This window comes from Cryptomeria japonica, chromosome 10 (genome assembly GCF_030272615.1).
Source record: "Cryptomeria japonica chromosome 10, Sugi_1.0, whole genome shotgun sequence".
Lineage (NCBI taxonomy): Eukaryota > Viridiplantae > Streptophyta > Pinopsida > Cupressales > Cupressaceae > Cryptomeria > Cryptomeria japonica.
In genome coordinates, this window is record NC_081414.1 from 312,742,770 (window position 1) to 312,766,697 (window position 23,928).

The 23,928-nt window shown below is 35.8% G+C and overlaps 1 protein-coding gene across 6 annotated transcripts in view; it reads right to left on the minus strand.

Annotated features, from left to right (window-relative positions):
- Positions 1–1,025: 1,025 nt before the first annotated feature.
- Positions 1,026–23,928, minus strand: part of LOC131041777 (uncharacterized) — a 57,071-nt gene continuing 34,168 nt past the window's right edge. For all 6 annotated transcript variants that reach the window (XM_057974983.2, XM_057974980.2, XM_057974978.2 and 3 more), the window contains 5 exons: positions 16,809–16,863; positions 16,597–16,671; positions 1,775–1,892; positions 1,637–1,683; positions 1,026–1,520 (listed from right to left, as the gene is read on the minus strand). In XM_057974983.2, coding sequence (XP_057830966.1) covers positions 1,419–1,520; positions 1,637–1,683; positions 1,775–1,892; positions 16,597–16,671; positions 16,809–16,863 — 397 coding nt within the window. In that variant the 3' untranslated portion in view covers positions 1,026–1,418. The remainder of the gene's footprint in view (positions 1,521–1,636; positions 1,684–1,774; positions 1,893–16,596; positions 16,672–16,808; positions 16,864–23,928) is intronic.

Below are 23,928 nucleotides of genomic sequence, written 5' to 3' on the forward strand. Positions count from 1 at the left end.
GAATAATTTTGTGAAATACTGCAAACACTGTATTGATGTGTTCACTAAGATAATTATACATTGTATGCAATAGTCTTATTCAATTTAAGGATTTGTGTGTACTGTCCTATATCCAGTTCAAGTGAAAAAAAAACTCTTTTCTGCGTTATTGCTGATTAATCTCGTGCCCTAACTAAGTTTACTTCCAGTTTGTCTATTTTGCATGCTAAAGGGAAATCTTTCTTGTAATTCTGTCCAAGAAACCTTATTCTTTCAATCTTCAAAAGGGAACCTCCTTTACAAATTTAAAGAAAGGATATGTACGTTACACAACTCTTCGTTTTATATTGTACCGAAAGTACAAATTAAAACGCTAACAACATTATGACTCATTGTCGCCACTTGTTCACTTAACAGGTTTACATTCTAAACCATTCAAAAGTTGCTAGTCTCTAGCTATTTCTCCATAATATCTGGGTGCTTCTTTGCATTATTACTCATAATTTCAGTTTCACTAAAATCATTGAATGCCTCTTCAGTTCTTGGACAAGCCCATAATCAATTTACTTCTATTGAAATAATCGTCAAATACAAAAAACCAACCGAATTATCATTTCATTGTGTACTATAGGCTCTCGTATTTGACAATTATGATCTTTTGCATCCACTTTTATTGGTAATCATTTCATGACTTATCATATTACTCCATTCTACTTTGGTAATCGTTTCATAACTTATCATATTACTCCATTCTTCAGTAGAAGAAGAAGACAATTTTAACGTCCACAAGACTAAACATAGTATATCTTATTTATTTTTCAACTTAGTATTAATATAAACATCACTGCACAGGAGAACATTGCAATTCCCAGAAAACCAGAATGCCACTTTTTTCTAGCCATAAAGGTTTTTTATCCTTCCTTATATTTTGCACTGGACCTCTACATTTTCTTATGAAGATGTCTTCCTCATTGAAATTATTGACCTTAAAAATACAAAGTGCATCGTGTTCTCGAGTTGTGAAGGAAAAAAACATAAAGATGCCATAAAGAAAACCTTCTACAATGTTTTTAGATAACAAGAATATATAGAACAAAATCCCAAAAGTTATCTCTCAAGCAATTGACAGCCAACGCGAGGATGTACTAAATGTCAATCAGTATAGATGAATGCAACGAATCACGTGCATTTTCATCCATCTATCTCAATACACACAAGCTGCGTTTAAAGCTTACTTTGTGGACCGATAAAGGAACACTAAATTGAATATATGAGAAACAATACATTGTTTCTGTAGCACATAAAACATTAGAAATCCTATATTGTATTCAACAAAATTCTGAAATAAACTCATAAAGAGAACAAAACTTTTGTATAGGAGATTACCACCATGCTCATCCAAATCCAAGATAAACCGCAAAAAGGTTATAAAAATGAAACTAATGCACAGTGTCTGGCCTTCGATATGGCACATAACGATGGTCTTTAGCTGCATTTTTCTGTCTTCTCTTGGCAAGAAAAGCTTCAAGTTTGCCACTAGCCTGCAGATAGTAAAACTTATTCAATAAAGAGAACCCTTCTGTCGCAAACAAGTCAGCAATTAAAATAATTATGATACAGATGTCATTCTTGACCATATTGATAAGAAGTTACAAACCTTAAGAGACTTGTACTTTTCTATGAGTTGCTGCTTCCGCACCTCAGCTGAAATATAGATACCTTGGTCAGACCAATCACATTGACTTTATGAAAAGCAACCTCTAAAAATAAATAAGGTTAAGTCTATTAGACAAACATTTTTTAAGGTAGAAGGGTCGTTTCCCTTGTTTCACAGCTTCTTTCTCATTCTTCTTATGCTCGGACAATTTTTCACTATATTTATTGCCCTCTTGAACAGTTCGCAGTTGATTATCCTAATAAAAACACAAGGTCAAAGTGAGCCAGGAAGATCAATGAGAACCCTAAATAATCATAATTGTAATGATATCTAGCACAAATAAAAAATTTTCACCCCATGTACTGAAAGAGCAAGCTTAAGTTAGAAATTCCCTTCACAGAAACAATGGAAAACCTTTCAAGAGTTTCACAAATAATCCAGGAAGAAGCTGGAAAAATGAAGGCAGAGATTAGTGCCAGTGAATTTACATGTTGCTTTCAGGATAGGACAGCAAATTAAAAGTTGGCGTTCGAAGTGAAAAACTATGATATTTTTTTATTGAAAGTTCCAAAGCATGTGTTAGGCCTGTATACAATATGCAACTAATGAACAATGTTTCTGAGAGGAACAGAATAATTATTCTGGACACTGAGGCTGTCAACAGCATCTTCCTGGGTATAAAGTTATAAACCAAAAAGCTTGGGCAACTGAGAAGAACCTTTTCCCTCCATGGCATAATCAAAGACCAACGTCACATTATCATTAACTTATCCTTACACAATAAGACAAATAATATTACTCATTTTTTTATTATTGATATGTCAGTGGACAGCCAACCTGGATGCTCCTGACCAACCTGCTAGGAATAAAAGCATACTAACATTCATGTCAATTCATGAGAACCTAAAACTAAAAGACATATCTTCACCCAGTTTGGAATATTTTCCAAAATCTGTAAGGGGTATTCAGAGGTGATAAACCATTGGGCCTTTAACATTCACAAAACTAGGATGATTTCCCCCTGCAAAGAGAGAATTCCCTAGACCATTGGGATTGCTTGCAAGAGACCAGTGCATATCCACCTACAAGAGATTGTAAACCATGGTAGTACATCGGTGAGTGTCTCCACTGGCCGGACTAGTAACCTGCGCAAGTGCAAGCACAATTAAGTTGCTGTTATATTTCAGATAATAATTATAGAGAAATGCTCTTATTTTCTCATTCAGTTCTTCTTGCCACCATTTTGTTTTCTCTGCTGTATTTACAGTTATATCTTTCTACCTGCTTTTGTGGTATACTGACCACAGGAATGTAATCTCTTCTCCTTCAGATTTGTAGCAAATCCAGGGGTGGGATTTCATCCCCAAGTATATGGTAAATCTGTCATTGGTTCAATATTCTTCCTTTCGTATGTTATAAACTTTCCAGAGGGTTTTAGCTCTTCACCCTCAAAATTCCTAGTGCATCTGCAGATGGGATATCATCCTTAAATCTGCCAGTGAGATATCATCTTTTCCTGTCTATTGTAAATCTATTACTGGAATACAACCCCTGGGTCTGTAAGTAGCCAATGATGAGGCAGTACCCTTTCTCATATAAAATGCAGTTGGACGTGACATAGTCCTAAAAAGTCTGAATGAAACAACGGCTATGACTATCAAAGGGCATCTATCTACCGATGGATTGATATTGTTGTATCCCATAAATCCTCATTTGTCTGGTAGATAACTCTATAATCTCTCCTTGAAGCAAATTCATTACTCAATTTATAAGCAATAAAATGAACAAATATACTAACTGGCATAGTAATGTTGGGTACGGAAATTAAAGGGTAACTAATTTGTGAGAATTGTACTACCCCCTTACTCGGGACACTTCCAACACCACAACAGAGGACAACAAACACTAAACAGACTAAGAAATGTTCAACCAAGCGATGCAAATCATGCAAACTGAAGCATTCAATATCATGCCAACCACCACCCAAGAGACAGACAAAACAAGTCAAACCCAAATGAGAATGATTAAGTATGATATAGTGTATCATAACAAGCTATGTGTACATTGCCAGAACTCCCCACTTATGCTAAGTAAATGAGAATTATTAAGCACAAAAAACTGTCTTACACCTAAGCAATATAGCAATAAAATGGAACATTAACTTAAAAAATACAAACCACAACCAAATCTTGAGTTACCAGGGACCACAAAAAAACCAAAATGAATAGTAGATTTTCAAACCAAAATAAAACTGTAGACATTTAGAAAATGAAGAATACTTATACAAAACCGTAAGTATCGAATATGATGCACAAAGTCAAACCAAATATTGAATGAATAATACTACTGATATATAACAATGCTCTAACTTCAAAAATGATCTGTCAAATTCACAATTGTGAAACCATAATCATGATTCGACTCAACACTTTATCCAACCCCATCAATTTAGAAATCAAGCTAGAATCAACAACACATCATTTAAAACAAAAAACGATACAAACAAACAAAATCTTTTAATTATCCTAACAATGACAATATGATGTGAAATACCCCAACTTTATAGATGATCCATGAAACTCATATATATATTAACTTATGATCGCAATTGAAACTGATAATATCTTCAAACCATTAACTTTGCCAATCAAACTAGAATTGATGGCACATCCTTTTGCACCAACAAACAATAAAATAAAACAAAAAACTCCAAAAAAACCCTATACAAAAAACACACATGCTTTCACCCTACAAAACATAAAACTTGTGACCCCAATAAATCTCCACAGTTTCAGTCTTTAAGAACTTTTTCTATTTTATTTAGTGATCCAAAAATAGGGTTAAATTGCTGGACCATAGAGTCAAAGATGCCACTTTCAACTGAAGAGAAATCCAGAAGCCTTAAAAACATGAGTTTGATTGATTTTGACATCAGCGAGCTTGTACTTTTCCAAGAGGTGTGTTTGTGATGATCTAGAGCATTGCAGAGATGTCTTGGAACAGGGCCACAGTTCACAGAACGAAGTACAAAATCAAATTTGATGAAATCACCAGTTTCCACTTTCAGTGAAATCATCTCAACCATGGCAGTTGTGATTCATATCTTATCAAAACTGGTGAATTTGTCTCAACCACAACATTTTCGAAATAACTTGCTCACAAAAGCAACAAATTCATCATTATGCAGATGACGTGTGGTATATGAAGGAAATTTGATGTTTCACATGAATATTTCAATATTAAATCTTCCTTTTCACACCAAGGATGGGGAAATGTATTATAAACATTGTAAAGCACATGTTGGGGGTTGGTTCTCATGGGGATCTTCATTCTATGCTCATTTCACTGATGTAAGTGTAAGAATAGGGATTTACAAGGTGCAAAGTCATGTTGTAGTTGTTTAGTTGTTTGTAAACATTGTCAAGGCTCTGTTTCACCCTACAGGTTTTGCAAACACCTGCATAGGATTCTTGATAGTAGAATGAGGAGAAAAATGTTCATTCTTGCTAGAGCAATTCCCCTTTCAATATTTCTCCAAGGTAGTTTTCAATTGATTAATAAAATATTAAAATATTGTTTTCTATTCATTTTTGCAATATGGTATCAAAGTCAGGTTGTCAAGTGAAATGAAGTTGAATCTTGCAGAAAAATTAATGAGGGTTTCACGGTTAAATCGCGGGTTGGCTTTTTTGTGTGGGCAGATTTTTTTCAAAGAATCATGTAAGAATTTTTTTTAAATAACTTGCATGTGCATATATGTGAGTTGCGTGTAGTTGCATGAACTTGCATCTTGCTTGCATGTGCTAGCTGGTGGGAATCTGTTAGAAGGAATTGTAGATTGTTGTAGACAGGTAGGAAGCTAGTGTAGACAGCTTGAAATGGATGGTTGCCTAGTTAGCTTGGGAGTCTATGATCTTGTGAATCATACCCTTCCAAGGGTTATGAGACAACTTGTTGGAGCTCAATGAGTGTACTTCAAGATGGATTGTTGTCCAATGGTTCTAGAGATCTATGATTTCAAAGTTCAGAGAGGTAGTAATCCAAGAACTCGAGAATTCAGCTCAAGAGCTACACCTTTACGAAGGTTTGAGGCAGTTTGATGGAGTTCTACCTGTTGTATGGTATGTTTTCAAAGAAAGGCTCTGAAGAACGGCACATTCTTTGTTCAAGGTGCTTTTAGTTTGTTAAGTAAGCCTTAAGGCGGGGTATTAGAATAATATTAAATTGTTAAAAGATTTATAGTTGTAATAAAGCCACCTTAGTGGCAAGTGTTTTCTTTCTATTTTTTTAGTTCACTTTTTAGCTTTAACTTTAAGTGAGTCATGTAATGTTTATCCATTTAAATGATTTTATTCTCCAATCTCTATATAAGGAGATGAACCTCTTTGTAAATGAATCTTGTCAATTAATAGAATATTACAATATAGTGTTTTATGTAATGTCCCCTACCTGATTATACATAATTAATCCATTTCAATGTACTAAAATTGATTGAGAGACTAATCATGAAGCCAGTCATTGACATTCTTCAAATTATTAGTTATTGTTGGTGTTGGAAATAAGCCACACCCGGACCGACGATGGACTGGTCCAAGAGGGGCCAGTAGCTCAGCGGTAGAGCACTCCAGCAGCGTATGGAAGGTCCTAGGTTCGAGTCCTAGCTGGTCCATGTCTCAACATGGTATCAGAGCCAGGTCCAGGCTAGGAGCCCCAAGCACACGAGAGGTGTGGCTTAAGGGGGGGTGTTGGGGTTGGAAATAAGCCCCACCCAGACCGACGATGGACTGGTCCAAGAGGGGCCAGTAGCTCAGTGGTAGAGAACTCCAGCAGCATTTGGAAGGTCCTAGGTTCGAGTCCTAGCTGGTCCATGTCTCAACAGTTATTAACAAGTGCTTATTTATTTTCCTCATTAGATGATTAATTCCATTATTCATAGTTCTTAATATAGATATCAAACCCTACTACTACTTCAGTTTTATGGGAGAAGGGTCTATGTATGTTACCAAAGCGCTTTAGAGACCAAATTTCAAATATAATTTAATTATATTCCGTTCTATTTTAATTTAATTTTTTGTATTTTATTATTATTATTATTATTATTATTATTATTTATTATTAAATTAAATTTCAAAGTGTTGACATGTTAGCAGCGGGAGACTATATGAAGATCACCACCCAATTATCATTGTGGGCCGACTTAATTAGGGGACGCATCCCTTTTCCATTATATGGACGCCTCTCTTCATGTCGTCCCTCTTGAGAAGAGAGACGACCCTTGATAAGGGTCACTCTTGCACATATATATATATACACACACATAGGCAGATCGAACACATAAGAGTAGTGCTCGGGGGAGACGATAGCAGTATATTGTCTATGGTTGGGAAGGCAACTATGATCTGAGTCATTGCCTATGGTTAAATGAGCACTCTCTGAACATGATATCAGAGCTATATTCTTTCATGTGCCTTCTCTTTAGTGATAAGATGGGTTCAAACCGAGCGGAGAAGCGATTCATAACATCAAGTGATCATAAGCATCCATTACAGTATCGTTGCTGTGATATGATAACGACAGGGGACTTGGGTAAGAATCACATAGATTATGGTACCAATGGCCAAGTGATGAATAATTATTAATGAATATCGAACATACCCAATAAGGGACAGAAACATACAATTATAATTGCAGCGACTCCCAAAAGAGAATATGATACATGCAGTGATTACTACACCGATATAGAAATCGATTCATATATAATCATTGCTCAATTGGAGGGGTACGATTACAACGACCGGAAAGATGATTGGAGATGTTCACCGCTCGAGAAAATCAGGAATAACTCATGCATCGATTAGAAGGTAGGCACATATAAAAATACCGATTATATGTTGAACATTCACGGGAGGTGATTCTACAAGATCGATCATTATATGAAATAGGACAATAATATACTCCCTTCGTAGATATTGAATGCTTGGGAATGATTGCCGAACCTGTGTCTAATCATTCAAAGACAAAGTTATGTGGAGCAATTCATCAACAGCCAGCAACAGTAAAATTACCGTTAACTAAGCACAGAAGACACAATGTTCGGGAAGATGCAAGTAAATAGACAACGATAATACCAGACTAATTAATATTATCAGGTAAACCAATCATCATGAAGAGTTACGATTTGAATAACAAATCTATTTGTTATTAAGAGATCCGATCTGCAAGAGATACATCCTGCAATATATATATACTGAATGCGATATATACATACTGCGACATAAATACATACTGCGATATATGCGATTTATACATACTGTGGCATTCTACTGTGAGCAAACATAAATATTCAATTTATTTGTTGAAGGTCACACTGCTTATACCTGTATAAATACTTATCAAGACTCTGGTGTACATATATACATTGACTGTATAGATATTGCTGTGCACACTTGCTTCATCTGTGAGGAGTTAACATACTCAGAGCATGACGGAGGATAGCATATTTAAAGTCAAGGATGAGCCATCTTCAATGACCACTTATAAGGAGAGCTTGGTTTCTTGATACCGAGAACCGTACTCTGAAGGATGAGGTGCAGAGAACAATACTGGAATTGGATGGAACCAAACAGAAAATATAGGCTAAAATACAAAGAGAGATAGAGACATCTCTAGGCTGCCCTCTTGATTCAGAACCGCAAGTTCCCCCTGCCATACCACTTGTTATTGTCATCAGTGGAGTAGGAAAGGATGCTGTCATTAAGAGACTGCACCAAATTCGGAAAGGACAGTTTATCCTTGAGCTACGTATTTGTCAGGCGTAAAGTTGGAAAGAGTGGATTTAATGAATTATTAGATGATAATCCCAGACCATACTATGAGACGTGAGCATGTGACCTTACTATGACAAATGGAGAGATAAATAATCCAGTCTGAATGTGCAGTAGTCTCATGGGACTGAGTTGAGACATCTCTCGAAGAGGAAGAGCCTATATAGATTGCAATCAGTTTTCCTCGAAGAGGAGGAATTAACATTTAGAGGGAGTCTGACAAACCAACAGAAGCAACCTTGGACGAGAAGGTCAGGAGGTTGATACTAGTACTTAAAGCCCTTGCTGAAAGGGAGACTTAGCATCAGTAATTTGTGGTACTTGTTGTTAATGCATTTTTCTCTGAGGCGGAGAAATTTGAGGTGAAAGCCCTTGTTAATGCATTCTTCTCTGTGAGAGAGAAGTTTGAGGTGCAAGCCCTTGTTAATGCATTCTTCTCTGTGAGAGAGAAGTTTGAGGTGAATGCCCTTGTTCCACCCTCTAGGAGTAGCCATGGTGGATGTCATGTTGAGAGACTCCATGACAACATCACTTGTGTTTGTTCACCCTCTAGGAGTAGCCATGGTGAACGTCATGATGAGATGACGACATCACGTTGAGTGACTCCATGATGGGCACTTGTGTACATTTCTCACTAATGGGTGTAGCCATTGTGAGTGTCATACTCCATGACATGAGTATCTAAGAAAATATCTCCCTAGCTAAAGAGGGAGTGTTGACGGGTTAGCGGCGGGAGACTATATGAAGATCACTGCCCAATTATCATTGTGGGCCGACTTAATTAAGGGAAGCATCCCTTTTCCATTATATGGACGCCTCTCTACATGTTGTCCCTCTTGAGAAGAGAGACAACCCTTGATAAGGATCACTCTTGCACACATATATATACACACATAGGCAGATCGAATACATAAGAGATCAACATTATCCAGAAGAGTAGTGTTCGGGGGAGACGGTAGCAGTATATCGTCTATGATTGGGAAGGCAACTATGATCTGAGTCATTGCATGTGGTTAAACGAGCACTCTCTCAACACAAAGTAGGGACAATACATTTTATTAATTTTTGCAATATACAAACCAAGTGGTATTAAAGAAAGGTTGTAGGGGACTTTGCAAATGTTTTACAGGTTATACAATCAACAAGATCAAGTTAATCCCTTTTGAGCATGAAAAGAGTGGACAAGAGCAGCTACACCAGTGGCAAGAGAAGAGGATGATGGAGAAGCTCAATTTAAAAGGTTAGAGGATGTTGTTGCAAGGATCTTTGACACACTGAGTAAGATTCATAGGTTTGAGAGCATCCTGCTTGCATTAATAGAGAACTTGAAAACAATGAGGAAGAAAGAGAGCCAGAGAACCAAGTATGAGCAAGGTGAAACATCTAATGGAAGACTATTCAATGCTGAAGCCAAGATTAATAAACAACCTTTTGATGGTGATATAAGTGCTAAGAAGTTGGCTTTAGTAGGTTTCACTACTGGAGGTTTATTTTAGTCTCCATAAGTTGTCTCTACATAAGCAAACTATATTAGCAAGACTTTAACTATCTGGGCATGCTCTCATGTGGTATGAAATCTATAATCATTCTTTGGAACACCAAAAGGTACCACCAATTTCAACATGGAAAGATTTTAAAGGGCTATTCCAGAAGCAATTTTATCCAATTTGCCATAAAGAAGAAAGGGTTATTTAGTGGCACTACTTCAGGAAACAAGAAGGAGTAAGTGTTCAACAATAGAACAATGAATTTAGGAGGTAAGCATTATAGTTGTTGAAAATCATGGACCAAAAGGTCCTAATGAAATACATAGGTGGCCAGTTTGGACACCCAAAAATACCTGTCCTAATGGCTAAAACCCAAAACATTGATGAGGCGTGTGCACAACCACATTACTTGGAGCCAAACAAAAGCAGCAAGGTGGGGATTAGAAATAAAGGCAAGAACAAAGGTAAAATTAAGAAAAATGCTACAAGACAGTCAATACCAAAGACAAGGGAAAAGGCAAGCAGAAATACCACTGTTAACATCCTGAAAAAGATGGGCATTTAGAGGAAAGATGTTAGAAGTTTCATAGAAAAAGAAGAAGAAAGATGATAAGAACATCACTTATGTGAGAAAAGGAAATGAGATTGATTGCAGCTCTAAGGTGGATGAAAGATTGTCTTGTGACATGGTTTATATGGGAGCATTTGTTGTGGGTGATGGAACTCAAGATGAAGATCTCACTAAAATCTTCCACATCAAGACCCAAGTCAAGGGAAAGAAAACTGATGATTTGTTTAACCTAATCCCTCAAAAACTGATTTCTAAGTTAGGATTGACAATCCTAGAACATCCTCATCCGTATTACTTAGAATGGCTGAAACAAGAAGTGAATGCCTCAATCATGAATGTGAGTCATTTGAGTTTTACCTGGAGTTTAATAATGAAATGCTAGTTGATATAATACATTCAGATCAACATGGTGTTATTTTTGGGAGTCCCTACCTCTATATGAGAGATGCAATCTACTTTAAAAGGAAAATTCAGTGTAGACCCATTTGGATGGAGAAGACTTCACTTTGAACTTAAATGTTGGAAAGATCAAGATCTACATGGTTAGCACTTCCCAAACCAAGAGGCATATCAATGCAAATAAGAAATTTACTCTTCTGTTGCTACATGGGAAAGAGGAGCACAAAGGATCTGAGATAAGAACAGTGCATGGGCTGCATACTCATCAAGCACAGAAGAGGCAACTCCATTGTTTCATCATTTTCCAAAATTGTTTCTTGAATCTAAACAGCTGCCTCCAAAGAGAACTTTGATCATGAGATACAATTATTTCCCAAATGCCTACTTCCAAATAATTGGCTATATTGTCAAAATGTTGTGTAGTGTTAAGTTGCAGCTGAAGGCACTTATTGAGGAAGGTGCGATCATATCTTTTACTTGACCTTGTAATTCTCCTATTGTAGTTGTGCCAAAAACAGATGGGACTTGGTGAATGTGAGTTGATTATAGGATGTCAAACAAAACTACAATAAAAAATAGTTACCTGCTGCCCTATATTGATGATCTCTTGGGTTAAACTTCAGCATGCCAAGTACTTTACAAAGCTAGACCTAAGATCAAGGTATTATCAAGTTTGAATAGAAAATGAAGATGTGTAGAAAACAGCATTTAAAATTAATCAAGGATTTTAAGAGTGGCTTATTCTACCATTTGGATTGTGCAATGATTGAGCCACCTGTATGAGCTTAATGAATGAGGTAATTGGAATTTGGACCACTCTTAGATTTTTGCCTGGTCCTGTATTTGGATTATATCTTAGATTTACGTAGAATATATGAGAATGTGTTCATCTTAGGCAGGTACAACTGTGTTTGCAAGAACAACACTCATCCATCTTGGACATGTAGTGGGGAATGGTAAAATCAAGATTGATACTAATAAGGCTAAGGCCATTGTTAATTGGACAAAGCCCACATCTATTTGGAAGACTAGGAATTTTGATGGGGCTGTCCAATTACAATAAGTGTGAAGTTTGAGAGATCTTTCTCCCATGTTGCTGCTCCTGTGCATGCTATTAAAGGGGCTGGAAAATGTTTTCATGAGGATATAAAACAGCAGCATGCCTTTCAAGAACTCAAGTATATAATCATTCATGCACTCATGCTTGCTTTACCCAAACTTCAACAGCCTTTTGAGGTTGAAACTGATGTGAGTGATTATGCTATGGGGAATGTTTTGCGTCAAGGAAGAAGACCAGTGATCTATCATTCAGAGTTGTTCAAAAGCTGTCCTAAACTGTAGTATATATGACACAGAGTTCTATTCCCTCTTATACATACATGTATACAGCCTTTTGAAGTTGAAACTTGAAACTGATGTGAGTGATTATGTTATAGGGGTTGTTCTATTGCAAGGAAGAAGAGCAGTTTGCTATCATTCCAAGTTGTTCAAATAGGCTGTCCTAAATTATAGCACATATGACAGGGAGTTATATTCCTTCACACACACACACATACATGCATATACACTAACATACTGTATACATACATACACACACATGCATACATACATCATAAGTTTCATGAGGGAATGGGTCCCTTGCCTTTTGAAATAACTTATCAAAAGATAAATATATTCATAGGCTTCACAAGTATGTATGTATGTAGTTGTACTATGTATGTATGTATGTATGTATGTACACTTTAGGACAAAGTACATTTATGATGTTAAAAAACAGCAACTGAACTGTTCAAAACACAAGGCACCCACACATTGCAAGCATTAACTTGAAAATGCATGGTAATAAGAGAAACTCATAACAGTACAAATGTTGAACCAATGACTGTATAGATCACAATGGGAATGAAAATGATATAACACATGTTTTTAAAGTACAAACCAACAGCTATAAAAATAAGCATCACATTGATGTCTAAAGATTAAAAACAAATGCCTCCATATACACAAGGTCAAAACAATTGAAAAATCCAAGTAAAAAGCTGAATGTATACAATATGTTAACAAAAGCATTTCTGTCTCTGTTAAAAGGGTGAAGGGATTTTAATATTGGTGAGTAGAATAAGGGATGGGAGCCCCCTCCTGAAAATTTTGTAAAACTTAATTTCGATGGAGCATCCCAGGGTAATCCAAGCAATGCCAATGCAAGGTTTGATAAAAGAATATAATGGGACATTTATATGATGGTTCTCTCTTTGGTGTTAGAACCAACAATGAGGAAGAATGGGAAGGTGCAGTAGTAAGTATGGTTGTCGAAGCTTCTAAACAGTGGAAAAACTAATTGTAGAAGGGTATTCTTCGTTGTTTATCAATGCCCTCTTGAAGGGCTTGTGTCCTAAATGTTGGCTCAAACACTATTCTGAGGATTTATTGAAATGGTTAGGATCATTGGATGTTGAAAACTAAACCCCAAACTATGGTCGCATAGAGAAGATAACACCAAAATATATTATGAGTTTATGGGAATTTACTAATTTATTGCATTTGGCTTTAAAAAAGCCTCATCCCATCAACTACCTTGTGGAAAATTCCCACATACAACACCTAGCTTTAATTTAATTACTCACATATCTAATACTATAGATGTATAGACGTAATATGTTTCCAGCGTTCCCCCCTTATTCAATCCAAACAAAGGATGAAGCACTATATGACTAAATATAGCAGACCATTTGGAAATCCAGTGAAGTAACTCCACAAAATCTCCTCACTCACCCAAAACACACTGAACCGATTGCATCAGTGGACATCCTAATTGTCAAACCTACATATCCTCGATACCACATGAAAAATAAAACCCAACCTCCATGCACAATGAGAAAGCAACTCTCTGTTAAGAGACCACCCTCATCTAAGAGTGTCAAAATCCCTCCTCCATTGTATCATAGAAACAAAAGCAATAAACGTAGATACACTAATCACACATTTCTCAACAATTAATCTATCCACAAAACTAGTAAATGTAGATACACTAACCACAACTCTTTCAATGATTAAACCCAGAACTGCCAAGCCTCCCCTTGTTCCAAGAAGGGGCACAAATAAGGTGGTGCTTCTCAAGCAATCTACCATCTCAAGCAAGAAGCTAGCTTGAGATGGATGAATTCCTCTAACCTCTGGTGCCTCCAAAATCCTCTTTGACCTCTTTATGCTCTAGCCATCAGATGCAAATTGAAAACTCTGAAATTGTCATTTGATGTAGCATGTAAAGCATGGATAACTTCAAAAACACAAGCATCAGGTCAAGGAGACATGATTAAAAAAATTATTATCAAGGTGTTGATTTCCACTAAAAATGCACCATTTACAATGGGATACATAAACCGTCACCAAAAAATTTACAAAAAACAATATACAAGTTTTGCACTTGATCACAATTACATCCTTTAGCACACAAGTAGGAGAGGTGGGATTTGAACTTAGAACCTCCTATTTTAATGCTGTTAACTAAAATTCAACTTCCAACTTTGTTATGGAACCCCCTTAATCATAAGTTTGTGGCCACTCAGATTTGTCCCAAATCAAGCTTTTCAAACTCTCATAATTAAGTGCCACATAATCCCACATTCCTCTCCCATTTAACGAAAAATTCCATACCTTAATAAATAATTAAATAAATATTTTATGAAAGAAATTTGAACAAGCGAAAAACAAACAAGTGGCTTTGACCATATGTACAGCTCCAAGCTTTAAAAGCACACCTCTTTATGCACAAATAGACATGTTTCACATTCAATCCAATCCCTGTGGACCACTTTGACTCGATATTTCAAACAGAACCTCCAATTAACAAGGATGTAGAAAATCCAACCCTTAGATTTGGAAACAAATTCGATCTCAAGCAGAAAAAGTTTATTGAGTCCCTTCAATCACAACACTAGATATCCAAATCTATCCATTGCATGTATTCAAACTACCATGGTCAAATGGAAGAGCATTAACAGGAAAACAATAGAAAGATATGATATGCAATTTGAGAAACTATGCCCTTCTATGTTTTCTTCTATGCAGATCACATCCTTTTGGCAAATCTGCCAGTTATTTGACTTTTATGCAAACTGCACATGAATTGGCAAGGATTACACATGCAGGATTCTTTTTAATCTCTCCTACACAGGAAACTTATTCCTTCATTGGCATGTTTTATTCTCCCATTTTAGTTTTCAACTTCTCTCTTTCACAAATCAAATGCCAATGTCTTCTACAGCCACATTGAAATAAAGATGATTAGGCAGCAATGTTATTTGCACAGCCCAACGTACGATTTCCCACACACTATCTTATCTTACATCAAGCTTTCAAAACTTCACAGGGCAGCAGCCAAGAGTGCTTTTTGAAAGTGTGGACACTAATTATGGCAGTTTATATCATGATTACGATGGAGAGCACAAAACTGACACTACATTCAACTACAGCATGATTCACAAATAAATAATATGCAAACAATATTAGGATGAATCCTCGATTCAGTCATTGATTGCATTTGGTTTTATAGCATATTCCCATCTATCGGTGTGAATAGGGATGTTACCTAACTAGATCCATTATTAGGTCCCTTTCACATCTATTCACTTAAGCTTACTTAGGGTACACATGGAAATCTTTCTAGAAATCTCTAGGTGTTATGTGAAATTATTGCTGATAATCATCTTGAGTTGACTTTTAATTGCCAATCAGTAACTTGGGGTTTTCCAAGCCAATGTTGGCAGTTGTGGATTTGGGTTTGCAAGGACTTCATTCAAATACCATGAGTCATCAAGATTTTATAGCTAAGCTGGCACGGAAGGTTCTAGATGCCTCCCAACAGGGCTGGCTCCTACAATTGTTGCTTTTGAGTCAGATTGAGAGCATCTTATTGCTCCACTCTGTAGTTGCTATGGAAGGCACGGAGTTGAGGTGAGGGGCTGATTAGCATTCATGGCTGTTGAATGCACGGTGTGTTGGAGCAGCTGCAAACCTTGTAGTGAGAGGTTCACAGGCTACAGATCTACTATCCAGATATGGGAAACGTGATGCTTGACTTGATGGTAACTCATACCAAAGTCCACCAAGAAGTTACCAGTGACCATACTATTCCGGTGTTTCGCATCAGTCCATTGATGCCTGATAGCTAGGCCTGGGAGCTCTGCAAATGCAATGCCAATGGAGGAAACAATGAACTATAGTATTGGTTTGGCTTCTAGAGTGGGGCCTCCGGGAGTGTAATTAGTGATTTTTTGGTACTCCAAATGCCATGGTCAATCTTGTCCCTATGCAGTGATTATCTAGTCCATGTTGCTTGTTTTTCTCTTGGCTTATGGTGATGGATTTTTTATCTGGTGGTGGCTGTTTTTGAGCAATCTTTGTAATTTTAACCTTATATTCTGGCTTTTTAGCCATTTATATTTGTACTGTAGTAAACTTTTATTAGGTGGGGGCCCCTATATGTACTCCCATCTATATACTCGTTTTTACAAAAAGTATATTTCTATAAATATTTATCCTTAGAGTGGGGAGATGCAGTGCTCGAGAAACGAAGGACAGAAACAGCACATCTAACTAAACAACACTCAGCAAAGTTTTATGTTGTTCTACACTTGCAAAATTTTACAAGGAAAAGGTAACTTCAACACTGCAACTTACAATCCAAGAAATGTGTTTCTTCATTTCTTCAACAGCTTTAGGGTCCTTTGATTTCTCCAAGGTTTTTTGAAGTTTCTGCAAGCAAAGAATTTGATAGTTTTGGAACTTGTTTCTCATTATCTGTTTATTCATACCAAATGAAATGCTTAAACAAAGAAATTATAAATTTGGCGTGTCCTCCGAAAGGCAGTAATAGAATGAAGCTTAGCCACCTTTCGTTCCATTGGCAGTTCTTCATCAAAGATAAAACTATAAAGTTTTTTGAACCTGCAATCACAAAAAATACTAATGTGAGACATGATTATCATTTCACCATGATACAAGAATAGAAGAATGGCCAAATTGCAATTTCTATAAGTTGAATTTTAGAAGACAATAATTACTGGTACAATCAATATTTTGCAACATTTTATCATCTTTTATCATTTTGAACAATTATTCATCATGTACAGTTATATCATTCAACCTATGAGTGAAAAGCCATGTAAGCAAATTTTTCTTACATTGAAATCAATGCACTTGACAACAGTCTCAAAGGTAAATCGACACTACTAAAACTACCTTGCAGCTCCCAGTTTGTCATAATAGAGCATATGGTATAAAGTAACTACCCAAAATAAAACATAAATTTGTTTTCTATACTAGATATATGGATCATTTGATTAAAAATTTGCAATGCCATCTTAAACGTTAATGAATCATTTGAGTAACATTTACCATGAGAATAAGATAAACCATTTTCTAAACAGTATTTCCTCTCATGGTTGAGTTAAAAACTCAATATAATAGCAAACAATGCTTACAAAGAGGCTAACTTAGAAACATTGAGATACAAGAATAACAGCACCATTGTTCATTTGGAGACAGATAAGCAGAAGCTCCATTATAAAAACAAACAAAGAAGATGGAAGAATTTCCAATATATATGGAAAGACCTCTCATACACTCTTAAAATCCAGAAAGGTCAACTTCAAGGTAAGGTTCTTAGTTACTGGCAAAAAAGTAAACAAAATTCAAGTTAATATCCCTCTGGGCCATATTCCGTTGGGCCCAATACTTAAAGATCCTTGTGTTCATTTAAATCATTAAGAAAGGATGTATACAACACACCCTTGCCACAAAAAGGATAACAAGTTAAGGCCAAAGATGCAGTCAAATATTAACAATAAAGGAAAGACATCGAATCATGGAAGATTTCCTGCTACTTACTACATTATCCCATATTTATACAAGTAAATGGTTATCAAACGTCATTATACAACTACATGTCAGCTTGATCACAAACTCTATATGTATCAATGTGAGGTGTGACCTCATCAGCCTTGATATGATGACGAATTGACCAAAAAACTTTGCCTCATCCTACAGCAACTAACCCAACTACCATAAGTTTTACAAGGACAACCTAAACAGGAAAAATACAATACAAAAAATTCTAAAATATTTTCGCCACATGTCAATGCTTCTTGTTGCTCATGGGCTTTTTCAAAATTTGACAGCACATTGGAGATATAGACCTAAGACCCTTGCGACTTAGAATACAATAGAAGTCAATATTAATATTTTTATTCTCTCATCATCAAGTCCTTCCTACATTCAAATAAATTCTTGTTGCATAAGTGTAACATGATGAGGTATCTTTCACTTCCAAATTTTCTAGCAATAGTACAAGTTGTCTTATTACTTAATGTTGTTTATTCAGCCAAGAGGAAATTAGAGAAATAAATATGTGCTTCATCTAATCAATTTGTATACAAGGCACACTATAAAATTGTAGCCTAAGCCCAAATATAACTTGATATATTCCAAATTCACCATGCATTCTGTCAACAACATAACTTTTTTTAATTTCAGACCAATTCCCTTCATAAATGCTCCCTCTGATTCGCCCTTCTCCCTTATGTTGCCTTTTGCATCCTTTGACTAACAAGAGATGCACCTAGGAACAAATTCATTTTATATCTCATTCCAATTAACGTGTTAATCATTATTTTCAAAGAATTAATAACAACTTGTGCTGTCTCTATAGAGAACCTAACAAATTCATGCCAATCAAAGAGTGATTTGCCTAGAAAAGAGGAAAATGTTAAAATAGTAAAGTTCATGGAAGGCCACTTAACTGGAACCACGCCACAAAGCTCAGAGCAACCCTGGTATGATAGCTGCACACAGGAATTAATGCACACGACAATAGCCAACACCGGTCATGAATAAGGTGCACCCAAGCAGAATGAAAACGGCAACCAAATATAATTTCAATGAACTTTAGGCGATCCACAAATTTTTCTGTTTATTATTACTTAACATAGCTCAACCAAAATAATTAAATCACTCGGGACCTTTATTATTTTCTCCTTTAATGAATTGGCCTCCTTAATAACACTTGCAATAATAATAAAATCCACAACCTTGGTGACTCATAATATTAAAGTTGTGCTCAACAAGGGTACCACACTCATAAAATCAACAACACTATTATTTTCCTAAATAATAATATTTTCACCCCCAAAATATAATCTTGATACACCATACAATATTCAAAATATAATTTATTTGCAAATATTTCCACTTCTAAAACAATCCCTTACAAATTTGTCTCCAATGGAGACTTCACAAATTTGGCCCAACTATGAACTCTGTCATGAATCCACCCCTTTGGAAGAACCAAGTTTTCGTCCAGCCCTTCTATACTCCTAAAGGTTTTCGTCTCCAAAAAGCTTAAATCGTTTATCAAATCCAAAACATCCTTTACTTCTCCCAACCAGCCTCCTTATAAATAGCTCCAAGAAACATCTAGAAGATTATGCCAACTTAAATATTTGACATAATTGGAGAACTTTATTTTAATAAAGTGACTTAAAATATTATTTTAATATTTTCACTTTATTTAATAATTAAAGTCATCCTTAAGAATTAAAAATTAAGTTTTGGACAACTTAATCAATTAATTCAATTCAGCCATTTTATAAAAAATTGGGGGCATTAAACATTCACCTACAACACCATACAACACCATCGGATAGTATTGGTTCTTCTTCACAGTGTATGGTTTGACAAGGCATACAATGACATTTTATTTATACCATACAACACTCCCTTTGTATTGTTTGGCGGTAACAAAAACTCTCCATCGCACGACATCATTATCCACTTTAGCACATTGTATAGCAAATTGTTTTCATTCAACAACGGCATTATTTTTAGAGTCAAGCATAGTTTCAACGTAAGAGTCACTTGGCCCTCACACACTATACAACTCCCACAATTCGTCGCATGGCAGCCCTCCCCTCTCATCGTACAATGGATCCCTAATTGCAACATAAGATCGTCAAGTGTTCTCCTTATACAACCTACAATTGTCCTCATATGCTCCAACCATACAATATCATGCCACCTCCCATGGCGTACGAAGGCATCCTTACTCCAATCTTCATCGTACGACGATTTCCATTTTTGCATCATAGTACTTCATTTGCATAGGATGCCAATCCTTTCAGAGATAGTGTCTCCTCATCATATGACATTCCCATTGTCTCCTACAACATTCTCAATGTCTACTCATATGACCCTTCAAAAGACAAATTGTTGCATCGTACAACTTGGTAGCATCACTAGGCAACTAAAATCCTTTATCACATGGAAACACGCACATGATCCAACAAATTTTAAAGGTGTTCAATTACACCGTTGACATCATATATTGGCTAAAAACTCGATCTTTGTTTTTTGGCTTTGTCAACATTGCTTTTTGCCTCTTAAAAAATCATGAAAATGATGTGCACCATGAGGTTTTGTGTGGTTTTGAAGGTCTTAGTTTGGGTGTTGTCTCTGAATCACACGAGGACTGCTACACCTCGATCCCCTTTGCACACAATTGATTAGTACTCTTATGTTCGAGTTTGCAAGGTACACTACCACATTGATGTACAAGTCTTTGTGTACAATATTGTCATCAATCTTCTTTAATATTTACTTGATGTTTAATTGTCTTCTAGAGTACGACCTTTTCTTTTGGGGAGGATAATGTAATCAGCGTCCAAAATCTACTATAAAGTATCAATAATATTGGTTATCCAACTATGTGTTAATTAATTGAATTAAGTGTTTGTCAGCTTAGGGTAATTATAACCGTCAAGTAGTTATAAGTGTCGGTTGACGGATCGATCTTTTAGTAGATTGTGTATTGTCAAGGAAAGTAGTGCAATCTAGTTGGATCCAATCTAATCCTTGGTTGACCGTCTATGGTCTTCTTCTATAATAATTTCACATGAAAATAAATATATATTTTACTCTTGTATCTAGTATGCATAGTCATCTCTATCATTAATTCATGTATTTTATCGAATATGGCAATAAACAAAGTTAAGTAAAAAATTTAGGGCTTGTTCAAACTTTCAAATTTTTAGTTACCACTTATAGTATCAAGCTAAAACTTAAATGATAATTTTTATTTACCTATGATTTTGTTTTTCCCCCCTCATGTAATTTTTATTTACCTATGTTTTTTATTTTCCCTCCTTCGAATTGCTTGAGCTGAAGAAAGTAGCCTCCTCTTTGAACCCTTGTAGACCTCCAACCCATCAAAACCTTTATTAGAAATAATCCCACCAAACTGAACCAAGATGATGGGTGGAACTTGAACAACACTTGGAATTCCTTATTAAATTCCCTTCAAGCTTAGCTCCCTCCTTTTGATATCTCTTTGCACTCCCTTTGTATTCTCTAGTTTTGTCTCTTTCAGTCTTCCCTCCTCTTTCAGCCCCATCACTCAATCTCTCTCCTTCCCCTATCCTCCCCATCACTCAATCTCTCTCCTTCCCCTATCCTCCACTTCTTTCCTCTCCTTGCATCCCAACCATCTCTCTAGGACTCTCCCTAGTCTCGATCACCCTCTCATACCTTCCCACCTTGTTCTTTGTTTTCTACAAGATCCTCTTCCCCATCTTCCCCTTGTCTCTGATCCTTCTTTTGATTGTTTGGTTCTTCTACTAGCTCCTTTCTTGTTCCTTGATCCTTGTTCCATGTTCCATGTTCCTTGTTCCTCTTCTTTTCAGTTTGGCCTCTTCTTTAGATTTGGCATTTCCTCATTTTTCTTGACATTTTTTGAATATCTTTATTTTAAATTATCTTCTATTGTATTATTTTCCTTTTCATTTGTACATTTTCCATATTTTTGAAATCACCTATCTTTCTCTATTAATTCCATTCCTATTCTTAATCTTTTATATTTATCTTCATAATTCTTATTCTTTATTTTAATATTATTACAATTCATTCCTACGATTGTAATAATACCTATCATTTTTACATTTTTCTTCATTGTGATCTTTTCCCCTTGAACACTCTCCTTACTTTTGCTTTTACTTTTCTTCGTATCATTTTAGTCCATTCCTTTTTCGCCCTCTTTATCTTGTAATTTGTTCTTGTTAGATTGCTTTCATTTTACTTTATGTTCTTGAATTTGTTGACTTTTCCTACTTTTATCTAGGTTCTTGTGTCTCTTTGACCCTAGGTCCTCCCTTAGATCCCGTGTACTCTTAGTCTCTTTGTCAATCCATTCTCTCTATTTTTAAAGAACTTGCTCTGTAATTTTGCTTCATTTCCATACTCTTCCTAATTATTTTTCACAAAGTGTGATCTGAAATGTTGATGCAAAAAAGCTACTCCCAGTTGTTTCCAAAAGCTTTACAATTTATGCCATATTCAGAAAGGTATAATGGAATTTGGAAAACAAATAGCCTGTAATGCAGTCCTAACAGAGCAGTCCTAGAATGACGACACATAACATTTGAGCTCACAACCAAAATTTAGACTTAGCAAAGAGCTCGCATTCATAAAAAACTGTTGACTGAGATACCAACTTGCAATTGGTATTAACTAATCAGGAAATATAAAAATAAGAGAGAATTTCAAGCAAATAAAATACATCATCTTCCTCCACGAGAAAAATCTTCCTATTCAGCACCAAGCACATAACAATTGTGAGAAGATTAGCAAAAAAAATCCTAGTGCCTTTTGATCATTAAACGATTTCTATCTTTCTCTATTTGACTCACACATAAAATTGCACTACTCAGTTTGCCTAAAGACAATTTTTTACCCATATAAATTTTTTCTCTTTTTGATCCTGAGTTTTACAATTTTGAATAAAAAGCAAGCTATCATACTATGGCAGGCTTTTGATACTAGACTTAATCCCATGAAAGGAAAAGGATGAGCGTAAAACATCTTTACATCTTTTCACCCTCCCTGTGGCTGCCTGATCTGCCACCTTATTTCCTATTGTCCTAATATGTTGCTACGAGATCTTGAAATTCTCAGTTTCCATCTTGATTTATTGAATGATATTCTTTGTTTACAAATCATTGCTCTGTGTATTTGGATCACTTTAATAATTAGCACCGAGTCCCCTTCCACCTAAACTTTCTGCGATCCATTTTCCATAGCCAGACCTATTACCTCTAGGACAGTCATTGCTTCTGCCTTGTTATTTCCATTCAGTCCCAGACTCCCAAGTGGACTTAAAACAATGATAAACGATGTTCATCATCATCTCTAAAGATACCTTCTATTCCTAGTAATCCAGGGTTTTCTTTTGCAGATCCATCAAAACTCACCTTAATCCAATCCCTAAAAGGTTTCTTCCACATATTTCAGCCATGTCAACCTATTCCCTGTTATATTGTGTCATTGATGTCAACTTTTCTCTGATTTGTTCAATCTGTGGTTTTGTGGGTTGCTGACCATTTGCTGGTTCGATTGGAGACACTTGTACCTTTTTGTAAATCTGTGTGTTTTAGTTCAGATGAAGCCACAGTTTGTTCTCAGATGTCAAGTGGCGGTTTTCACAGAACAATATTCTGTGCTTTGTCAGAAGGTATTCTATGTGTTCGGATCAGTTAGACTGTTCTGAGCAAAATATCAGATTTTCTATCTTGACAGATGCTAGGAGTTACTTTTTTAGAAGCATCGCCCTTGATTTATTCTCAGTCATGCAAACCGTTTTAACAGTGGTGGACGTTTTGTTTTCAGAATATGTTATTGGGTTAAAATTCTGCGTCTCCTGTGTAAGGATAAATATCAATACTCTATTGGTCTGAACGTGTAATCATTGTGCAGTGAGTAGAGGCTCAGCAAATTTCTCTTACACCTCTTACAGAGATGTTGCTGTCAGGGGGTTAGATGAGAGATTTGATCTCAAAACATAGGAGATGACAAAAAGAAGTCGTGCTGTGAGGATTTTTAAAAAATATGAGATTCGAAAAAACTTCAGGTTAAAAAAGTGATCACAGAAATTTGTTTTAAAAAATCTGTCTCATTTTTTATTAAGAG